This window comes from Mastigoproctus giganteus, chromosome 2 (genome assembly GCF_048544385.1).
Source record: "Mastigoproctus giganteus isolate SK-2022 chromosome 2, ASM4854438v1, whole genome shotgun sequence".
Classification (NCBI taxonomy): Eukaryota; Metazoa; Arthropoda; class Arachnida; order Uropygi; family Thelyphonidae; genus Mastigoproctus; species Mastigoproctus giganteus.
The window spans coordinates 110,238,095-110,262,925 of NC_143576.1; the positions used below are offsets into that span (position 1 = coordinate 110,238,095).

The window sequence follows — 24,831 nt, forward strand, 5'->3', positions numbered from 1 at the left end:
TATACAAATTTTCAACTCTTTGTAATCAGAGAGTTGAAATTAAATATTAACACAGAGCACCCAAAAAGGCTACTTGTTAACAGAAGAGACTGCTTCTACAGGGATGGGATACACTTAAATAGAAAGGGTGCAAGAATATTTGCTGATGCTATCGAGGCAGTGTTAGGTGGGTCAGAAAACTGCTAGCATGGGGGGATACAAGGACTAATAGATTAACAGTAGCCACTGGCAGAGGTGAAAGTGATTCTTGCACTGCTTCTATTGGAATGAGCAGCAGCCTAGAAAACAAGATGCAGGGTATTTCAAAGACTGCTGGGAGTCATTGTGGTACGAGTAAACACATGGGTTATGTTAGGTTAGCTAAGAATAGGAACAGGTGCATGTATACTTGCATGTACACCAATGCCAGGAGTTTGGTAAATAAATTTGATGAATTTGAGGTATTGCTCAAAACATCAAAGGCAGATATTGTTGGGATATCAGAGACGTGGTGTCACACAGATATAAGGAATGCAGAACTGGAATTTGGGGAGTACAATGTGTATAGGAATGATAGACAGGAGGGGTTATGCTATTAGTTAAGAAACACATAAAATCCAAGGAAGTGAAGCCAGTTGACATCGCTGGACAGTGCAGTGTCGAGTCAGTTTGGTGTGACATAAGCAATGGGAGATCAAAATTGAGAGTAGGAGTGTGTTATAGGCCTAATTACTCTGATCAGTATAATAAGAAACTGCACAGGGAAATAGAGTGGGCCTGTAAATAAGAGTCTTATAATGGGGGATTTTAATTTCCCAGATATTGACTCGAATTTGTGGGTTGGTCACTCACACACTAGCAAGGCTTTTGTGCATTTATTGGATGATTGTTTTCTACCTCAGCATGTTCGGGAGGCAACTAGAGGGAGTAATACTCTTGATCTAATTATCGGTAGTGATTCTTCATGCATTAAGAATCTGCAGATAAAGGAACCACTAGGTGGCAGTGATCACGGTGTGCTGTTTTTTTGTTTTTAATTTTGTTTGGTTTTTAGGAGCATTAGCAACTACGGCCATATTGCTGTGGCGATATGCAGTGGTCATTCCCTGACCTTTCCTCATCCTCCGTATTTGGTGGGCACAGGCTCGAACCTCGGTCTAATCAAGAAGCGTGTGCTACACGCTGTTGCTCCTTCCCACCTGCCTACGGAAGTGCCTCACAGTGTGCTAAAGTGGGATTTACTCAAAGAAGTAACTACCATCAGGAGTAAAGGCGACTACTCTGGTCTGAGACAGTATTTAAATTCTATACGGTGGGACTAACTGATGATGTTACCAGCAGCAAATTCAAAATGGGAAGCATTCAAAGAATTTATCTTGGAAGCTACCAAGTTTTATATACCAACTAAGAAATATTGTTCAAGGTTTGGCCTAAATGGATGTCAGATGAACTAATGAGACATATGGCAGAGAAGAAAAATGCATCGGATACATATAAATTAATGGGGCGACATGGAAGCCTATGACAGATATAAGATGGTCTGTAAGCAAGTCACAAAGGAGATTAGGCAGGCAAAGGCAGATTATGAGAAATCCTTGGCAAAGGATGCAAAGAAAAACAACCAAGAGTTCTTTACCTATGTAAACTCCAGAAGGAAAGGGATGAATCAGATTGGTCCACTGGATATTGATGGTTCAACTGTTGATGATCCTGCTCAGGTGGCTAACAAACTAAATGAGTATTTTGCATCTACATTCACCCATGAGGAGTTATTCAGGGAGGGGAATGCCAGAGGTGAGTCAAACTCTGGCAGTGAGCTAGATGATTTTTTAATAACTGAGAGGAAAGTGTAGAAGAAATTGTTGAAGATAAACATAAAAAAGGCATCTGGGGTGGATGGAATCTATCCAGTTATATTAAAGGAGGCAGCAAAGGAAGTAAGCAAACCCTTAGCCATAATTATGAGAGCTTATTTGGACTCAGAGGAGGTACCCGTGGACTGGAGATGTGCAAATGTGACCCCAATTCACAAAGGAGGATCAAAGGGCAACACAAGTAATTATAGACCCGTTAGTTTAACTTCTGTTCCAGGAAAATTAATGGAGGCACTGGTTAAAGAAGCACTGTAGAATCATCTAGACAAGACTTCAGTTACAGCTCAGACACAGCATGGTCTTGTTAAGGGAAAGTCTTGCCTGACCAATTTGATTGGATTTTATGATGTGGTCACAAAGGAACTGGATACAGGGAATAACTTTGATATCATATATTTGGATCTTAGAAAGGCTTTTGATACTGTTGCACATGGAAGACTGCTGAACAAATTGGAGCAGTGTGGCATTGGAGACAAATTGCTGCTATGGATAAAGGGATGGTTGAGTGGGAAAGGACAGAGAGTGGTAACCAATGGACACTGCTCATCGTGGACTAATGTTATTAGTGGAGTCCCTCAGGGTTCAGTGTTGGGTCCATTGTTTTCTGTATTTATAAATGATATTGATGATGGTATATCAAGCTTAATGTCCAAGTTTGCAGATGATACAATGGTTGGCAGGGTTGTTAAGGACCCTAATAACAGTACGCTGCTGCAACAGGATCTAGAAAAGTTGAGCAGATGGGCTGAGAGGTGGCAAATGAAGTTTAACATTGACAAATGTAAAGTACTACATATGGGAAGCAGTAACCCCAGAGTGACGTATAAACTCTGTGGTACTCCACACTGACAGTGGTAGAGAATGAAAAGGACCTGGGGGTAATTGTGCAGGCAGATATGAAGTTTTTTGCACAGTGCAGACGGTTTGTTAGAGTAGCTCCTAGTGTCTTGTCAATGACATACAGGAATTTTTCTAGCTGGGTTAAGGAGGTGATTATCCCCTTGTATAAGGCAATGGTCAGGCCACACCTTGAGTACTGTATACAGGTCTGGAGGCCTCATTTTATGAAGGATGTAGAGCTGTTGGAATGAGTACAGAGAAGGGCAACAAGATTAGTGAATGGAATAAAGGGTTGCTCTTACGAAGAAAGGCAATTACAGTGTCTGGAGACTAGGCACCTACGAGGTGATCTGATTGAGGTGTATAAAGCCTTGAATGGTTTGAGCATGCTCAATGCTGATGGGATTCTTCCTCTTGCTCAGAATAATCACCTGAGAGAGAGCATAAATTCAAATTGAGAAAAGACAGATGTAGGATAGATGCGCAGAAGTTTGCTTTTAGCCAGTGGGTAGGTAGTTGGTTGGTGGAACAGACTTCCATCCTTTGTTGTGGAAGTTGATGTCCTAAATAAATTTAATGCTGAGCTGGACAGGTATTTGGAACGAATGGAGGGGTGAATGGGAGTGGGTTTTTTTTTTTTTTTTTTTTTGGCTGATGCTGCATAAGCTTGCTTTCTTGGATCATATTCCTCTACTAATGCTAATGCTAAAAGTATAACACCATTTAAACAGATATATATAACACAAACTGCACTGAAGGCCAACAAGATTACAATAAGTTAATAACTCATAGTAAGATTAGTAATATACACATTAAAACACACATTTGTAAAAGAACTGAATAAGAAATTGAATTCTCCTATTTTTTTTTGCTTCTGGAAATATAAAATGGTAATTCTATGAGAATTTCTGATCCAATTTCAAAAAAGAGTTCTTTAACAAGAACAACCAATTCTGGAATCAGAATTTACTTGAAAATTCAATTCTTCAAAGAACAATTCCCTGAAATTTTTAAGATCATATTGATAAAATAAACAAATCGTATAACATGCGTTGTAAATAAAGATATTTATTGAAATGTTACAAGTGAAAAATTCAACATATGAAAACTAAAACTTAATACAATATATCCTCATTAATTCAAAACTGGATTATTTGAAATGGTATTATTTCAAAGTCACTACTATATCTCAACTAACAATACAGGATTTATATGCCTTTTTGTATGTAAATTTTGAAATACTTGTATAACAAAATTCAGTGAGTCTGAATTGTGACCTGAATAACAACTGAAGGGACTACAAATGAAAGCTGTACCTTTAAGATCCTAAAGGTACATGTAGGCTGTACCTTCAGGATCTGAAAACAATGAAAAAAGTTTACCCAAAATCTCTGGGTAGGAAAACCACATTATAACAGCACAGGTAGACAGGTATAAAAGTTGATTACTATTTCACTATGAATTTATTTTGAAACACTATATTACTGTTAGAACTGTAGATTCTTACTATAAAATCAGCTTAGTGCAACTCAGGAAAAAAAAAAAAAAAACACCTTAAAAGTTTTTAAGATGACAGGATTAATAAAAAATATTTTATTTCAGTGCCATATGAGTATAGACAAATTAACAACCTTTTTAGAAGTACAGAAATGAAAATATAGAAAAACCAGGCCATAAATTATATGCAACACTAAAACAATCACACGGTAATATCGACTTCCAAACAAACACATGACCTCATTTACCACATTTCATGTAAGGATTGTGATTCTTCTTACATTTCGATCTACCAAATGTATTTTAAACTCAAGGGTTAAGCAACATGAAGCATCAGTCTGTGCATCATGTGCAAATGCAACAAAACTAGCATTCCATGTGATAAATGAAAATCACACATTCCTGTTTAATGAAGCCAAAATTTTAAATATTCAACATGATTATACTAAATTGATTTCCACAATTTCAGAAATGAAATTACAAAAAAAAAAAAAAAAAAAAACTCTATTAACATTAGACGTCCATTTCTCTTATCTGATTTGTGGTCATTTGAACGCAAGCTTACCAAAGACTAATCTCCTATTTATAAGATTCCAAACACACACGGTTCGTTAGTTTCATTCCACCCTGTGAACGTGACACTTGTCAAAAAGTTTAATCCACTTAAGGGAGGAATTTTTAGCGCATTTTAAATTCCTTGTTTTGTCATACTTTTATCACATTTTAATAGTATTTCTTTCATATTTCAAATTCGCGTTTATGACAAAATATCTTCCTTCACTAAAGGTTGCATGGGGGTTTTGATATTTCCGGGGTCCACCACTGTGATCCTGGAGTATTGGACTGCTCGTGTGTCAATAGTGAGGAATACATTATGAGTTTTAAATTATTTTAAATTATGTAATCTGGTTTTAACGTATCATTTCGTAATTTATTCGCATAAGGAGAATTGGTAAAGAAGAAATCCTACTGACTGAATAAAAAAGGTAACTCCTTGTTTATTTCTAAAATATTAAAAGTTTTTGTACTATTAAGTGACAGTGTGAATTTGAAGTGACAATGGAGGTTTACATGCGATGTATGCTGTCATTTAATGACAGACATGCATCTTGTGTAAGGAATTATCAACTATAACACAGCCATAGCAAGATGTCTGTATGTGGAAGGGTTTCTGAATCATAATCTGCCAAGTAGGAAGACCTTTCGGGGAACAGATGAGTGTCTTGGATACACAGGATCATTCAATAAGTAAGCTTCAGATGGTGGTAGACCAATTGGTACCAAAACTATTAGATTGAAGCAGTGGGTGAGAAAATCATGTAGAGGTTGTTGTTGTTGTTGGGGTTTAAAGTGCAATGGCTACTTAGGCCATATTGCACTTATGGAAGTGGTGCATACTGTCTGCATTTGTTGATTTAGAAGCAGTTAAATACGGTTGTACAATCTTATTCGTTTTAGAAAGGAGAAGAATTCTGCGAGATTTGAATTTTCGCCTATGATATGGCGAAGTGACAAAGGTTCCTTTAAATTTGACAGAGAACTGAAAGACATTAATCGAGCATTATTATATAGAGTACAGTCCAGAAGTATGTGTTTGACTGTGAGTGGTGTATGACAATGATCACACTGGGGAGGATCATTTCCTGACAAAAGAAACAGATGTGTTAAATGAGTATGACCGATTCTGACTCTGGCTAGAATTACTTCTTCTTGTCTGTTTGCTATAAAGCTAGAAGCCCATAATTTTGGTAAGGGTTTTATTTGGCATAGTTTATTATGGAGTTGTGTTTGCCACTGAAGAGTCCATTGATCCTTACATATTCTTTGTATATTCATTTTATAATCTGTGACGGGAACTAGCGAATTCATTGGGGCTGGGCTGAATGGATTTTTGGCAGCATCATCTGCAATTTCATTCCCTGGTATTCCGGTATGGCCTGGGATCCAGCAGAAGATAACCTTTTGCTGATGCTCTCTAAGACGTATCAACTGTGTTTTGATGAGCTTTAATATCGGGTGAGTAGGCAGGGAATTGTTTTGCAATGCTAATATGGAACCCTGTGAGTCTGTGTATATTATGCTCTTTTGAGTTGACATATGGAAGATATTTTCTAATGCAAGGTTTGTGGCAAATAATTCAGTTGTGTAGCTACTACACTCTGTTAGAAGAGATTGAGAAATTATTTTATCAGGGAGTACCACTGCTGCACCCGATCCACTCTCAGACTTCGATCCATCTGTATATATTTTAGCGAAGTCAGGATAATGTTGAGCATGTTCAATGTGTAGCTGTTGGATGGTAACGTCTGATAGAGAGTGTTTACCCCACTGGTGGAAATACTTGTCACACATTGGCATGATGACAGACCATGGAGGGTCAGGATCTATAGGATCTTGCAAGATTTTATCGAAGTGTATATCCCAATCTTCTGTTAGATGTTTTAGCCTAATACCAGCAGGCCGAACTGTCTGTGGTTTGTTTCTATACAGGGTCATATACAGCGGATCATGAAGTATTGACCAATTAGGATGGGTTCTCTGGCTTTGGATTTTGATTGCATAGTTTAACAGCAACATCTTTCTCCTGATATTTAGAGGAGGCTCATGGGCTTCGATATATAAACTTTGCACTGGAGATGTTCTGAACGCACCTAATGCTGATCTAAGAGCTGAATGCTGAATAGGGTTGAGGCGAGATAAAACACTCTCCCTAGCAGAATCGAAAACAGGCGCCCCGTAGTCCAGGCGTGATCTAATTATGGTTCTGTATAGGTGAAGCAGGCTGTAACGATCTGCTTCCCATGTTGTCGCTGATAAAACTCTGAGTATGTTCAGTTTCTTTTGACAGTTTGTCCAGAGATATTCAACGTGTTTTTGGAAGTTTAACTTGCTGTCGAAAAATAATCCTAGTAGACGAATACAATTAGCTATGGGAAGAGGATGGTTATTCAAGTGGAGCTCGGGCTCAGGATACATATTGCGTCTGTTACAGAAGTGTATGGCAGCAGATTTCTGGCTGGAGAGTCTATAACCATTCTGTGTCATCCATGTCACGATGCAATTAATTGATATTTGTAGCTGGCGTTCAATATAATGCATGTTTTGAGAATGACAGGATATTGAGAGATCATCTGCGAAAAGGTACGAATCTACAGTTTTCGGAATGAGTTCAATTATATGGTTCATTCTCATTGCAAATAAAGTGGCACTGAGAACCGACCGTTGCGGAATTCCTTCTTCTTGGGTAAAGATCTTAGAGAGGGTTCCCCGGTAACGAACTTGAAAGGATCTCTGGTGTAGAAAATTTTTGATAAAGTATGGTAAATTACCTCTCAGGCCAAGAGAATGCAGATCTTTTAAGAGGCCGAATCGCCATGTAGTGTCAAAGGCTTTCTCAACGTCAAGACAGACCATTACGAGATGTTCCTTCTTGGCGAAAGCATTTCTAATGTTTGTCTCGGTTTTGATCATGAGATCCAATGAAGATCGATTTTTCCGGAATCCAAATTGATTGTTGTGAGTCAAATTTTGGGACTCCAGGAACCAAGTGAGATGGCGATGTAACGTTTTCTCGAGGGTTTTGCTTAGACAGCTGGTAAGAGATATTGGTCTGTAATTTTGCGGAACAGAATGATCTTTACCGGGCTTTGCAACTGCTAGTACATAAGAATGACTCCAGGAACTTGGGAAGGTATGTTCGGAAAAAATTCGATTGAAAAATATGAGCAGTAATGAAAGTGATCTCTGATCCAAATTTCGCAGCACTGTTTCTTGAGTTTTTAAGGGATTGTTGCAGCTCAAGCATGGTAAATGGTTTATTATAAGTTAATGCAGAATTGTCAGTGAAATTTAGTCTGGATTTCTCTGCAATTGTTTTAAGTTTTTGAAATGTTTGATCATAGGTGACAGAAGAAGACAACTGAGAAAATGTGGTTCCGAGTGCATTTGATATTTCTGTAGGAGTAGTAAGCTCCTGTCCATTCCAGTTCAGTAGTGGGGTGGATAAAGGAGGGAATTTACTGTTTAAACATTTTATTTTTCTCCCTATTAATCTGATATCAGTATTTTTATTTACTGATGAGGCAAATTTAATCCAATTTTCTTTTTTCGCTTTACGTCTGATGAAACGGGCTTTTGCTCTGAGACGTTTATAACTAATAAGATTGGAGGTGGTTGGGTGTTTGCGGAAAAGGTTCCACGCTTTGTTTTTCTATTTTTTCGCATGATTACAGTCTTCATTCCACCAGTAATTTGTTTTTCGTCTATTTCTTACTTGATATTGAGGAATGGTAGCGGATGCGGCTGACAGAATTTGATTTGTGATGTGCTCAGTAACACTGTCGATGGAACAGGACTGAATAATGTAGTTGTCAAATGATATGTGTGTTCTGTATTTTGTCCAGTCAGCTCTTGAAAATTTCCATTTCATTGGATTTTCTGTTGGGAAGGAACAGGAGGTTTGAATTTTGCAGATTATGGGATAGTGGTCACTGCTATAAGGATCTCTTAGAGTTACCCACTCTATACTTGGAAAGAGGATTGGGGAACAAATGGTAGAAGTAGTCTATTGTAGAAGTTGAACCTGTAGGGAGATGGATATATGTGGGAGTGCCAGTATTTAGTAAAGTTAAATTTTGCCTGTCTATCAACATTTCAATAAGCTTCCCTCGTTTGTCTGATATAGGGGAACCCCATATTGGATGGTGGGCATTAAAGTCTCCTAGGATACAAAAGGGAGATGGTAACTGCAAGACAAGATCTTCGATTTCTTGAATGGTATATTGATGATTTGGTGGAAGATAGATTGAAACCAGTGTCAGTGTAATACCATTTACAATGCGAGTGGCAACAGCTTCTAAGGAGGTTTGTAAATGGATGCGTCTGGAGGGGATGCTTGAATCCACGAGTATTGCTACTCCTCCGTGAGCACTGTTAGTGCCAGCACTGTCTTGTCTGAACATAGTATAATTTTTTATTTTGATTGAGATCTGAGGTGTCAAATTCGTTTCCTGCAAGCACATTGCAAGAGGTTTGTGGTGGTGAATTAATTCATGGATATCATCGATATTACTGCGAAGGCCTCTACAGTTCCATTGGATGATCTGTTCCATTATTTAGATTTGTAAGAGGGAGATGAATCCGACTGCTTTTTATAAGTGGGTTGTTTGTGACGATCCAGCTTAGGTTTTTCTTTTCTGGGGAAGTTGGGGCGTGTTGAATTATTGTTATCTTCCATTTCACCATCTGCATGTAATTCAAGAAGGTCTTGGGTAATTGTATCATCAGTATCCATCCTTGTTGAGGGTGGTTGATTAACCTCGACAGGATCTGATTTTTGCAGTTTTTCTGTTACTTTACCTTGGGTTATGATCTGGGTTGGAACAGTAAGAGGTTTATTCATACTTTGATCTACTGTGTTTGGCTTTGATGTAGGCAGGGTCGATAGAACTGATCGAGCCCAGTCTGCAATCGATTTATCTGGAGAGAGTGACACTTCCGTCTGACATGCTACTGATTGGTGAGAGTGGATAACCGAGGCATAAGAGCTATTTGGCATGATCAGTTTGATTTGTTTCCTAGCTTCTTGATAGGAGACTTTATTTTCAGTCTTATATTTTTGTATTTTCTTGCCTATCTTCCAGAGATCACATTCTTTAGAGTATGCTGGATGGCTTCCCCTGCAGTTAGGACACTGCGGAGTTTGTGCTCTGCATTCTGACTGGGTATGAGTTGTGGAGCCAAAGTTTGGACATGTTGAAACGCCACGGCATGCTGTCTGGGAGTGACCAAATTTCTGGCATTTGTAGCATCTTAGGGGATTTGGGATAAAGGGTCGAACACGGCAATTTAAGTAACCTGCTTTGACTGATGCTGGTAGATTCGGTGAATTGAAAGTTAGAATTATGTTACGTGTTGGGACTGAGGTACCATCTTTTCATATCATGATTCTTTTTGCTTGAGTTACATTTTGTGTCTTTAGTTCCTGTACTATTTCTTCTTCGGACACGTTCAGTAGATCCCACTCAGTAATCACTCCCTTGGACGAATTCAGGGTGTTATGTGGAGTGATTTGTATTGGAATTCCGCTTAAAGTGGTGAGTTTCAATAGTTGTTCAGAATATCTTGGGAGAGAAGTCTCTATTAGCAAGTCCCCGGATTGGAGACGTTTCACCATTTTTGGTGATGCTGCTGCATGTTCCAGACATCACTGGATTATGAAAGGGGAGAGCTTGCTAACAGGCTGTGCCGACAGAGAATGGATAATTAGGAAGGCTGGTGATTCCTGTCTGCCTGCATCTTTTTTCATTCTCTTCGAGGTAGAGAAGTCATGGTCGGTTTCATGATTGTCATATTGAGCACTCTTGGGCTCTAGACGTGGAAATTCATTGGTTTCCATTACTGCTCCTTTTAGCCCCGAGGGTTGATTTATCCCCCAGGTTACCGCCCCGCCACGTGGAGGCAGGAGCGGTGCCACCAGTGACCAAGCGATAAAGGTTAGTGGTTAGTGTGTTAGAAAAGTAGTTATATATACAAAAGAAAGGTGTCTTTCCTTTCTTGTAGGAGGCTTCCTTCTTTATTTACAAAGAGCCAGAAAATAAATAACTTTGAAAGTAAAGCTTTTGGAAATCTCTTTAACAAATTCTCCTTAGAAAAAAACTCTTTCAAATTCACTTTGTAAATCGCTAGATCACTCGCTTGGCACTCGGGGCCCATGTAGAGGAAAATCCTGGTGACAGCCTCTGAAGAATAACAAGAGCAGAGTGAGTAGGGCATGCAGCGGCGAGGAAAATTTTATAGAAGCAACAGCTTCTTCTATATCACAAGCAAAATTTAACCCGTGAGGTCATATGAAATTCATCAATTATGCAACACCCATTTGACAACACTGAAATGATTCACTGTGTAGAACACAGATGCCAGAAACACTAAAAAATACCTGGAATTTTTAAATGCACTTTTTTAATTCTATGACGAAGTGTGTTCACGCATGTACTCAAGGCAAAGCTGCCATTTTGAGCACTACCTTTAAAGGTAAGGAGAATAATTACTCAGGTATATTTCAGGCATTTATTTGTTAAGCTTCTTTCACCGTTTCCAGATCCTGAAAGGATCAATATGTGTTATGAAACACCTAAACATTTATAACTAAAAAGGAAAAGATTCTGTACTTCAATATCACTTGTTCATCTTTGTTTTTTAACATTGTCTTATGTTAAAAAACAAACATGTATAGCAAATTTCACTTTTGTTTTATCTCCTTCTTCAAGAAATGTATGCTGTACATAGAAGAATCATAGGAAATCATCTTTAATTTTATGCTATGAACATACAAGTAATACATTTAAAAACAACATTTAAAAACACTACACAAAAATAAAAAAAGATTAATAAAAAACTTAAAACCAAAAAAAAATTTAATCAGCTAACAATACAAACGTGCTTTCAAACACAGGTGCTGAAAATCTCTTTTACATCATGCATGTATGTACTCAATATAAGAATATTGATGACTGTACTTCTTCTGAGAAAAACAGTATTTTTTCATTCAGGGATCAAAACAATTAATTATTCTTCTTAAGAAACAATTTACAATTTAAAGCACTGTTGTTTATTATGTATAACTATATACAGTATACCTAATAACAAGAGAGTATTCATATCTTGAGATATTATTTGCTGTTTAATACTTGTAATCCACACACACACACACACACACACACACACACACACACACACACACACACACACACACACACACACACACACACACACACAAAGAATCACATTTCTCTCTTTTGCTTTTTAACTTAGCATGCACTGCTTTTGCCAATTACATCTGTGTAATTGGCAAAAATTCAAACTCAATTATGTATGCAGTGTTCCCTGCATACAAAGAGGTATAATGCTCCCTTCCCTAAGGAAAAAGAGCACTACATTATACCTCTATTTTGGAGAAGTTATAGTGTAACAACATTGTGGCAGTTTATAACAATAGCTTGCAAAAACTGACAATGCAATGCCATGATATGATATCTTCACATTTTTTTTTTTTCTGATCTGTTGTCTTTTCAAGTAGACTTCAGTTTTCTGCAGTATTTATATACAGGGTATCTCATAAGTAATTCCTTATTTTACTTCTTAAACAAAATTCCTTACTTCGGAAACAAAAGAAATATAACAAACTACAGTATTCAGTTTATAGCATAGTCAAAAAATTCTGAGACTCACATCACACAGCAGAGACTCCTTCGCTTATGTAGCTATGGACTTTCTGGGTATTTACTGTTAGTATGTGTAGTTTTTTTTTTTTTTTTTTTAGGAGCATTAGCAACTAAGGCCATATTACTCTGGGGATATGCGGTGGTCATTCCCCGACCTTTCCGCATCCTCCGTATTTGGTGGTCAGGGGGTGAATCCTGGTCTAATCAAGAAGCGTGTGCTACACACTGCTGCTCCTGCCCACCTGGCTACGGAAGTGCCGGCGTATGTGTAGTGGCCTGCCTATAACAATACACATTCAACCATAATGCTCCTGTAAAGTGATTGATTTTGCATGAAAAGAAACTTCATGAAATCTACTGAACACATGTTATCATGGAAAGAAGATTAACCTAATCTATTCAACAACATTCTCTTACCAAATGAAGCAGCATTCCATGCTATAGTATCCATCATTCACTACATTCCCCATTATTGGACAAATCCAAGAATGACAGTGTGAAAGCAATCCAGGCTAATTATCATGCGTTGGTTCAAGACGACATTCCTTAACCAACACTTTGTTGGTTAAGGAATACCAAGAAAAGTGAATGCTACTTGCAGATACTTGAAGATTTATGGTCGATCATTCCACAATGGAAAAATGCTGAAGAAATAATAATTATTCAGGATGGGCATCTGCCTCCCCTCCACATTTCACATTAACCATTGAAGCAAAGCTGGAGTAGTAACTTTTCTGAAAGGAGACTAGGACGGAATGGACCCAAATAGTCTCCCTAGGAATCCAGATCTAACATTTTTTGATAACTTTTTCATTTGACGTTGTGCCAACAAAGTTTACAAAACCCAACTAAAGACTCTTTATAAGCTGATATAAAAAACCTAAACTGTTTTGGATAATGTTCCAGATGACTCTAAGCAAAAATGTATGAAATATATAATTTTTGTTGCAGAGGTTTTGATCAATTCAGGAGAATATGTTTAAATTTAATCTATGATATTTAAATCCAGTTTATATATGAAAAGAATTTGGAAGTATTATTGTTTAGCTGAGTTTACAACTTGGTGCTACTGCACTCACCTTTTATGAGTATCAAGATTTATAAATATTAAACTAACCACACATTTAAATTTCATGCAGGACTCTTCTAAACACTAGGCTTCATATGTTTAACTTACCTTTGGTACAAATACTAGAGCCATTGACAAAAAACTGCAAAAAATAATAGCAAGAGCTACAAAAGCAAACGTGGCATCTTGCTGACTACTGATGACAAGAGTAACAGGAGCAGTTATCAAGCATAAAACCTATAACGAAAAATAAAAACTATTTTAATTAAAAAAAAAAGTTAATCAAAATTAAAAATGGCTGTGTAACTAAAATCTACTCATAAAATCTATTTAAATTCTAATATTGCATCGCATTGTAATATTAGTATTTAAAAAAAAACTTCTTTAAAAAAATCCTTTAAGCATCATTCCAAATAGCTGTATTTATCTACTTTTCATTTAAGTTTGAAAATATTACCTATATAAATTTTATTTTTTTTTAAATTTTAAGATTAGTGTTGCTTCTAAAATTGTATCATTTTTTCACAAGCAAGTCAATTTCATTAAAGCTGTTTCTGACTATAACTTTCATCATTGTTGAGATAATTGCTAATACTATTTCTTAATTGTTTATATTAGTGTTCAATAGCTTTGTCAGCTTCAAGAACATTAAAGAGACTAGAAGCATGCAGTGTAATGTTAATTAAATCTATTATCAAATATAGTTTAGAATGCCTCACCCACACACACATACATTGGACTTCATAAATCCGGAACATTTTTGTATATTACTCCAAGGGCAATTGACAAATGCAAGGTACTTCATATGGGGAGCAGTAATTCCAGATTAATGAACCAACTGTGTAGTACTACATTCAGGGTAGTGGACAATGAAAAAGGTCTGGAGGTAACTTTGTTGTTGTTTGGTTGGTTTTTAGGAGCATTAGCAACTAAGGCCATATTGCTCCGGGATATGCGGTGGTCATTCCTTGACCTTTCCGCATCCTCCGTATTTGGTGGTGACGGGCTCGAACCCCGGTCTAATCAAGAAACGTGTGCTACGCACTGCTGCTCCTTCCCACCTGGCTACGGAGGCGCCCTGGAGGTAACTGTGCAGTCAGACATGTAGTTCTCTGAGCAAGGTACCATGAGCCAGGCCAGCTTCGTGGGATTTTGTCAACAATATACAGGAATTCTGCAAGCAGGCATAGGGAGGTGATTATCCCATTGTATAAGGCTATTGATGTTATGTGGTTTTTTTTTAGGAACATTAGCAACTAAGGCCATATTGCTCCGGGGATATGTGGTGGTCATTCCCTGACCTTTCCGCATCCTCCGTATTTGGTGGTCACGGGCTTGAACCCTAATCTAATCAAGAAGCGTGTGCTACGCACTGCTGCTCCTGCCCATCTGGCTACAGAGGCGACATTGTATAAGGCAATGGTGAGGCTACATCTTGAGTACTGCATACAGGTTTGAAGGCCTCATTTTATGAAGGATAGATCTGTTGGAACAGGTATTATTGCTAGTGGATTTAAGAACACAAAGGCAACTGAAGCCAAATTGTGTCTGTTCAGTGTTTATTTCCAACAGCTCATCGTTATATATGTTAAATTATATGCTTCCATACAGGCCAATATGATTCAAATAGATTAAAATTTCTATATTTGCATCCTTTCCTAGGAAATGTGATGAATCCTGTGCAATGTTCAACCTAGAGAGTGTCTGAAAAGTATTTGAGCAGATAGTTAAACATAAGGGACAATCAACCAGTAAATGACAGAGACCATAAGCTGACTCTGACAAGATGAGCACAGAGGTGGGTTTTGTCCCAATAACACCGAACAACAAATTTTGGGTCATATCTTGTTACGGGCATGAAAATAAGTTTACTTTATAGATTTTGGGGTGCTAAACATGGAAATAGTATTTAAAATGGCAGATAGGCTCTTGTGTTAAAAAAAAAAGTAATTTGTTATATTTATACAAGGTATTTTTTATTTATATGGCAGTAAGATGAAGCTAAGAACATACCTGTATCAAACACGGGACAGTTTTTCAGCTATAGCAAAAGTAGCCAGCTGTCAGAATATTACCTCTTCACTCCGATTAAAAAAAAAAAAAAGTAAAGTGCAGCCATTATCAACCCACTGCAGGGTGGAAGCCTCCTCAACAATTCATGCTGAGGGAAATGGACCATAATCTGCCACGCTGGTCCAGTGCGGGTTGGCAGATCGACCGTATTCAGCAGTCAGGAGCTTGAACCCTGGTCTACTCAAAGAGCGTGTGCTACTGCACTCCCGCTCCTGCCCACTCGGCTACGGAGGCTTAACATCTTACTAACGCAATCATGTGTGATGAGGATTTCTTTCACTGTGCTTTAGTGTAGTATTGTACTTGTGAGGTTAGTGAGTTATTTTAATAGTTTTAAATTTGCTTAAAGTTTTATGTTATTAATGTACTTTTGGCTGGATTGTTTGTTGGTTTTGCTTTATATTTTAGGATTTTATTATTTATTACTTTTAATCATATTGCAACATTAATATTAATTTTTTTATTTTTTTTGATCGAGGGCTCCTTGCTCTCTGACTTAACAGTTGTAAATACTATATACAGTTTGTCATTAAAAGTAAAGTGCAACCATTATCAACCCACTGCAGGGTGGAAGCCTCCTCAACAATTCATGCTGAGGGAAATGGACCATAATCTGCCACGCTGGTCCAGTGCGGGTTGGCAGATCGACCGTATTCAGCAGTCAGGGGCTTGAACCCCGGTCTACTCAAAGAGCGTGTGCTACTGCACTCCCGCTCCTGCCCACTCGGCTACGGAGTTTGTCATTAATAGTGTTTAATTTTGACTTTTAAATTGTATATAAGTTATTTTATGTTATACAATACTAATTTATGTCCACTACAAGTGATTCAGGTATTATGGATGAAGACCTGTCAACAGCAAATAGTGAGGATGGGAGAGAGGAAATACTCTCTCAAGTAGAAAATATGACTGAAATCAAGATATTCTCTGGGAAAACTATTCCCAGAACACCTGTCAAAACAAGATCGTCATCACTGGTCTTGTACAAGGGACTGAAGGGAAAAGCACAAAGAGGAAAAAGTCAAAAGGTGCTGATGTAAGTCAAGAAGCACTTTCAGACTCTAATGTTCAGGAAAAGGATAAAAATCGAAAAAGAAAGAGGAAGGAAGACAGTATAACTGAGAAACCTGAAAATGAAGGATTTCAGCATGTCCAAGAAATCCAAAAAAGATTAAAAAGTTTCTTATGGGATGAGAATAGTAAAGTCCCTATGGCAGCAATTCGAATAGTAATGGACTTATGGGATGACTTGGAAACAAGGGCTTATAATGTTTTCATGGAGAATATAGTTCTAAAAGATAGACTTAAAAGGAAAGTGGATAAAGAAGTATCCACTTTCTCGGTATCGGACTTCAAAAGTAAAGAAGTCCGATACCGAGAACAAAGCTCCGAAAGTTATGATCATTAAAGCAGTGACTGATAGAGAGAAAACCAGTGATGAAGTCCTCAGGTTCTTGAGGTTGTCACAGACATTCTCTCAGATATGCCAGACAAGCTGTTCTTGCTACCTGGGAGTCTAAAACGCTGATGGAACTGATATTCGGGTGACACTCAAGTCAAAGTGGACCCAATTTCGGCGAAGTCCGGACGGTCTATGACAGCCAAATCCTCTGCTTGCACCTTCACGATGGTGGGACTGTTAGTAATCCTGGGTATAACCTTCATGCACAAGTACATGGTGGGTGACCACCCAGGTGTGAACCAACGTAAGCAGGGGTCGAGGTGTGGCGCCCACACCACATGGAGGAACGCCGCCCCTCTATGTTACCAGGCAATACTAGGTGGTAGATGACTCTCATCAACCAGTGAAATACCACCACTTTGCTTATTGGAGGCTTGAAGTGGTGGAACCCATGTTTAGTCTCTAGAGCTAAGTTCCGGCCAACCCTTCCCTATCTCTTCCATCATGCAGTATGATTGATGATTTTTGAGGTTATGATGAATGTCGTGGTGAGATCCAACATTCCTTACATTTCGAGGGTACAGCTCTAAAACGGTGTTCGCAGGCCAGCCGCTAGTTAGTACACCGGACTGAACCTATTGGTAACTCTAGGAAGCTTCCGGATCAGCTAGTGTATAATCTTGCTACCTCTACTCTGCCAGACAGTGACTGGAAGGAGTCCGAGTAGTGTGTATGCGGGGAGCATTGTTGAGGCCACGTTATGTCAAGGATCTGGGTATATTCTTACCACATGTACGCCATATCCAAAAATTTCATTACTTCATACAGCATGTCCCACCCACTTTTTCTTACTATTGAATACACCATGAATTGTCAAAATAATAGAGCAAGCTTATCTGCGAAAAGATCTAAACCTCCCAAGGACTTCCTAATTCATTTCACAAATATACGTGGTCTCAATTCTAATCTCAACGATGTCCATTTCCACTTGCAGTCTTCCAAACCCCATGTTCTTTTTCTGACTGAATCTCAGTTATCAGTTGATTCAACTACTGCTCATCTCAGATGTCCAAATTATTTGCTGTATGATTCCTTTCGCCTCAAAGGTGGTACTTGTGCATATGTCCGTTCTGATATTCCCTGTCAAAGACTTGACAATTTGGAATCTCCTCTCTTTGATCTTCTCTGGCTTAAAATCTCTCTACCTCATTGTGTAAAATTCATCTGTTGTCTCTACCGTTCTCCCAACTCCACTAATCACTTGGAGCTCTTTGACTTCCTCTCTTTGCAACTTGACTTTCTCCAGTCCAACTTTTCTAACAGTGAGGTAATTTTCCTTGGTGATTTTAACGTTCACAACTCCAGCTGGCTTCCGTTTTCTAGTCACACCGACCCAGCAGGTCGAGATGCTGAGGCTTTTGCAATTACTAATGACCTAGCACAGATTGTTCATTTACCTACAAGAATACCGGACAATCCTAATCATACAGCCAATACGCTTGATCTTTTTCTCACAAACAACCCTTCTAAGTACAAGGTTGAAGTGAGAGGTCCTTTAGGCACTTCAGATCACAACTTGGTGATTGTCTCTTCTCCAATGGAACCTTTATCTCATGGCTATTCCCAACCTCGTATTGTTTGGCATTACAAGAATGCAAAATGGGATGACCTTCGAGACTTCTTTTCTTCTTTTCCTTGGTCTGATTACTGTTTCAAAACTTCTGATGTCAACGTTTGCTCAGATCGTGTCAGTGAAATTATTCTTGCAGGAATGGAATCCTTTATCCCACACTCCACTTTAAAATCTCGTCCTTTATCTAAACCTTGGTTTTCCAATAAATGTGTTAAGGCTGTCCAAGAGAAGAACGTTGCATATCGTAATTGGCTTGTTTCTAATTCTTCAGTTTCATTTTCTGCCTACACCAAAGCTTGCAACAATTGTAAAGCAGTTATTAATCAGTCCAAACTAGAGTTTGAACAGGCTAAGAGTAGAAAACTTGCTTCTTGCCCTAATGGTAGCCGAGCATTCTGGTCTGTTGCCAAAGCTATTGGCCGCAACTTTTGCCCATCTCTGCTCCCACCTCTGTCCAAACCAGATGGTTCTGTTGTCACTTCAGCCAAGGATAAAGCTGACCTGCTAGCATCCCATTTTTCTTCGAGCTCATGTATTAATGATCTTAGTAAAACACCTCCCACCATTCCTAACTCGCTCCATTCAATGCCTCCTGTGGTCTTCCGTCAAAAGGATATCAGAAGGATTTTGATGAATCTTGATGCTAAGAAAGCTCCAGGTCCTGATGGTATTTCTCCACTTGTTCTCAAAACCTGTGCTCCTGAACTTACTCCTATTCTTTGCCGCCTTTTTTCACTTTCTTATTCCAAAAGTGTTTTTCCTTCTGCTTGGAAATTTGCTCATATCCAGCCAGTTCCTAAAAAAGGTGACAAATCCCTCCCATCCAATTATCGTCCCATTGCAATTACTTCTACTCTTTCTAAAGTAATGGAGAAATCAATTAACCGCCAACTCTTAAACTACCTAGAAACCTTCCGTCTGATCAACGATCGCCAGTATGGATTCCGTCAGTGTCGATCCACTGGAGATATTCTGGCTTATGTTACCCATTTATGGACTAATTCAATGGAAAGGTTTGGTGAAACACAAGTAGTTGCTCTTGACATCTCAAAGGCTTTTGATCGTGTTTGGCATAAAGGTCTTCTAAACAAGCTTCCATCTTATGGTTTGCCAACTGTTTTTAGTAATTGGTTATCCAGTTTTCTCTCTGATCGCTCACTGAGGGTGATGGTAGATGGCTCTCTGTCTTCTAACTTCTTCACTAATGCCGGTGTCCCCCAAGGTTCAGTTCTTTCCCCCACTCTTTTCCTCTTGTATATCAATGACCTTCTTCCATTGACTGGAAATCCTATCCATAGTTTTGCCGATGATAGCACATTGCATTCAATTTTCCATTTTGAGAAACCTTGTCCAGCTCAATCAGCTTCAAGTTCTCGAAAATCTGCTGCCAATTCCTTAAATGCCGATCTTCAGGTAATTCTCCAGTGGGGCAAAGACAACTTAGTTGATTTCAACCCTTCTAAAACTCAATCTTGTCTTATATCTCGCAAAAAGGATTCTTCTGCTCCTATGCTTATCTTTAGTGACACTCCGATTTCTAGGCAAAATGATATATCTCTTTTGGGGGTTACCCTGACTTCTATTCTCTCTTGGCACAAGCACATTACAAATATTGCTTCCTCTGCATCTAAAAAACTTGGTTTTCTCTTTCCCTCTCGGCGTTACTTTTCTCCCAAACAGCTGCTCACTCTGTATAAATCGCAAATCCGCCCTGCCATGGAATATTGTTCCCACATCTGGGGTGGTGCCCCCAAAACCTCTCTCAGGCTTCTTGATTCCATTCAGAAGAGGGCAGTTAGGTTAATTAATGATTCATCTCTAACAGAGTCTCTCCACTCGCTTTCTAATAGACGCACTGTTTCTGCTGCATGCCTCTTCTACAGATACTTCCATGGGCACTGTTCTTCTGAATTGGCTTCTATAATTCCCGCTCTCTCTTTCAAAACAGTCCGAACACGTGCCGCCACCAGCCAACATCCATTTACTGTCCAACTTCAAACCCACAGAACCAACTTTTCATCTTCCTCATTTATTCATTCAACTGCCGCTTTCTGGAACAACCTTCCTTCATACGTATTTCCCGAAAATTACAATCTACAGAAGTTCAAGTCCAATATCAACAAATATCTTCTTTCGTCTTCTCAACCTCCAACCCAAGCATGGTACTAAGTACTATAGGTTATAATACCTCTCGTGTTTGGGGTTCTCATAAAAAAAAAAAAAAAAAAAAGTGAAAACTGAAATTTTGCTTGAAGTGAGGCCAATGTTATCCACAGTTAAGGTCAGAAATATTAGACCTATACGTGATAGAGCTGTCACTGTAGAAGGCGAGAGTATGACGATATTGATAAACTTAGAGGATGTTCGAGAATACAAGATATTGGTTTGAAATATGCGATTCCTAAACCTATGTATCCTAAGATAGTGATATTTGATGTTGAGCCTGATGTTGAGAAGAAAAAATTGCTTAAACAATTGTGGTTGAAAAATTTTACAGGTAATAATATAAGTGAGAAGAAGTTTTTAGAAGGAATTGAGGTTTGGATTGTAAATAAAAATAAAAGTTCTAACATAAATAATTGGGTAGTTCAAATGTCTACTGTATTATGGCAAATTATTAAGGAAAGAACAAGACTGTACATCTGTTTGACAGCTTGCAAATTTAAAGAAATTTTTACAATAATTCAATGCTTTAATTGCTTAATGTATGGACATGTGGCTAAATACTGTAGAAAGGAGGTGCTGTGTGGTCGCTGTTCTACTGAAGGACACTCTTACTGGAACTGCCCTAATAAGAAAAACAACCTGAGTGTTGAAACTGTAAGAGGAAAAAGTTAATGCTGCACATGTGGCTGTTGATAAAAAATGTCTGGAGTATATTAAGGCTTTAGAGAGATCTAAAAGTGTTGCCACTCAATTTAGTTATTTGATGGAAAAGGATGATATAGTGGTTGTCCTCCTGCAGGAGCCGTATATAGCATGTAAAGACGTAAGAGGATACCCACTGAGGTATAAGATTATATCTGATGGTGACTCGCCAGATGCTGCGATCATTATTAGAGGTAATTATTTTGCTGTTACTAAGGTTTCGGCCTTATGCAGCGAAAATACTGTATATTGTGAGGTGATCTGCAGCATCGGCAGGGTCTACTTTGTGTCAGTATATTGTAGGTATTCTGATGATATCAAGCTTTATGTGGAATATCTGGAACGTGTTTCTCCTGTGGAGTTATAGTTGCTATTGACTCCAGTGCAAATTCTCCACTCTGGGCAGTGAAGACACTAATGAAAGAGGACTAGTTCTTGAAGAGTTTGTAGCTGTCTCCGGGATGGAGATATTAAATACACAAGAACGTGCTACAACATATTCAACTGTCCATGGGCAGTCATATATTGACTTTACCATGGCAACTTAAGCTATTAAGAATAAGTTAAAAATTGGCAGGTGTTGGACAATTACGTAACCAGTGATCATAACAGCATATCCTTCAGTACTGTTAATAGAGATGAAATAAGAGAATGTTGTGATACTGGGAGATATCTGATTAAAAACGCAGTGTGGCCCAAGTTCCAAAGTTTGTATATAAGGTATGTTAATGAAGTAGCTTGGCAAGTGCTAACATCTAAACAGTATGCCGGATAATTGACTGAAATTTTAGTGAAAATTTGTAATTCGTGTATAAAAAAGAAGATGGTTACAAAGCCAGTTTTTTGGTGGAGTCAAGAATTTACTCAACTCAGGTCTCAAACTATGAAGGCAATAATATCAAAGGCAATGAAGGTATAGAAATTTAGATACTGTAAAGGAAACAATATGTTAATACTGTCAACAGGGCTAAGATTATGTCAATGAGAAAATATGGTGAAGAGCAAGGATTCCAAGATCCATGGAGTACTGTTTTTAAAGTACTAACAAATAAGAAAAATCTATCTGAAGTTGTTAATACCATTGGAGTTGGCAAAAATCAAACTTTAACCTGGCATGATTCTGTGGGCAGAATTCTGGAAGACCCCTTTCCTGATATTGGAATTGGGAATGAAAGCCTGGAACAACAACAAATGATTATTGAAAATGATCAGTATCAATCAATGAATGTGGAGAAAAAGTTCTCAATTGAAGAAGTTAGTGAACAGGGTCCACGCAAAGGATGGCAAGTTGCCGGGCCTAGATAAAATTGAAGTTGCTGTTATGAAAAAAGTCATATGAATTGAAACCTGAATTGTATGTTGAGTTATTTAATAAGTGTTTAGAAGAAGGAGTCTTCCTCCAATGGTGGAAGAATGCTCGGGTGAAATTAATTGTTATAAAAACATGGTTTTGTTTGTTTGTTTTGTTATTTGGTTTTTAGGAGCATTAGCAACTAAGGCCATATTGCTCTGGGGATATGCGGTGGTCATTCCCTGACCTTTCCGCATCCTCCGTATTTGGTGGTCACGGGCTCAAACCCCGGTCTAATCAAGAAGCGCGTGTTACGCACTGCTGGTCCTGCCCACCTGCCTACGGAGGTGCCTAAAGGCATGGATAGAATGCTTAATTAGACAGGGTGTACCGACCTATTGCTCTGCTCCCTGTTATAGGCAAAGTGTATGAACTGGCTGTTGATCAACTGCTTAATGATTATGTACGGTGCAAAAAATTTGTCCTCTAGAAATCAATTTGGTTTCAGAAAAGGATTATCCACAGAGGATGCTGTGTATCAATTGATACACACGGTGGATCAGAGTGATACTAGGTACATCCTTGCTATATTTGTAGATTTCAGGGGAGCATTTGACAGGCTATGGTGGGAGGGTATCTTGAGTAGAATAAGGATTTCTAATTGCCCACAGAATTTATGTTCTGTATTTAAGAGTTATTTTTGTTCTAGAGAAATAGTTGTTAAGACAAGCTATACTCAAATTATTAAGAAAGTTTCGTGTGGATGTCCACAAGGCTCGGTGATTGGCCCCTTTGCATGGAACATCGTATTAGATGAACTTTTAAAGAAACAGATTTTAGGCATAACATTTATAGCATACGCTGATGATTTAGCTGTATTAGTACAAGGAAACTCTAGTTCTTTGTTAGAAAACAGAGCAGCAGAGGTTTTAGGTATGCTAGAAAATTGGTGTCAAAATTACAAGTTGCAAATTTCCAAGGGAAAGACTATTCAGATGCTTCTGAAGGAGTGCCTGAGTATAAATTGTGCCACTACTGTTAGGCTTTATGGAGATGCAGTTTGGTATGTTAGAGTCACAAGGTATTTTGGTTTATATCTTGAGGAGTGTCTCTTTTTCACTGAGCACGTCAAGTTTTTGAAAACCAAAATTCGAACATTACATGCCAAGCTTCGGAGGACCGATTGGGGAATCAAAGGATGATCATTAAATTTATTATATGACTGTTTGTTCCTCCTAATCATGACCTATGCTGCTGGAGCTTGGGTTCACAGAATTAATAATGTTATTATACAGAGATATTTGATTCAAGCTCAGAAATTGGCCTTTTCAGGTTGATGTGTGCATGCCGGACTGACTCCAATGAAGCTTTACAGATTATTTCTGGATGGCTTACTGTTCAGTAGGGAGTTTTGCTGGCTGGATTATTATATTACACAAAACATAATATTAGAAGGACTATTCTGGGCATAATATCTTGCCCAGAGGAAAATAGGAACTATTCTAAAGTTGATTTGAAATCTGAGAAAAAAAGAATTGTCTTGCAAATAATGGACATGTGGCAAGATGATTGGGAAAATGCAGAATAAGGCCGTCAGACCTTTATGTTTTTCCCCAATAATAAAATTATCAATCCAAAGTTAAAACCATGGCTTCAATTTGGTTTTCATGCCACAAGCCTCATTACTGGACATGGATTGGCATATAAATTGTCATTGTTAAGATTACGCGAGCAGGGGTCGTGTCTGTGGTGAACTGGAAACATCTGAACATGATTGTCATACTGGATTGTCACTGTTATTTGGATGTCAGATCTAAACTGGAAAGATCAGTTGGTATTTTAGAGAAAGAGCAACTCTGGGTACTGTTCATAGATCGTCCCCTATTTGCATATTTTAATGACTTCGTGGGTGAAGTATTTAGAAGACAGAAAATACTAAAGTGAGATAGTGGTGGCCCACCTCCTTGTAGAAGAGATGGGAACCCACCAGACTAAGATTTACAAACGAGAAGTATAAAGTCGATTTTCCTCACTTGGGGCCTAGTGGCAAAATTGAAAGTTCAAAAACAAAAATAAGAAAGGA

The 24,831-nt window shown here is 38.3% G+C and overlaps 1 protein-coding gene across 1 annotated transcript in view; it reads right to left on the reverse strand.

Annotated features, from left to right (window-relative positions):
• Window positions 1–24,831, reverse strand: part of GABA-B-R1 (gamma-aminobutyric acid type B receptor subunit 1) — a 268,778-nt gene that overhangs the window by 29,747 nt on the left and 214,200 nt on the right. Inside the window, exon 15 of the mRNA XM_090368625.1 lies at window positions 13,590–13,718. Coding sequence (XP_090224751.1) covers window positions 13,590–13,718 — 129 coding nt within the window. The remainder of the gene's footprint in view (window positions 1–13,589; window positions 13,719–24,831) is intronic.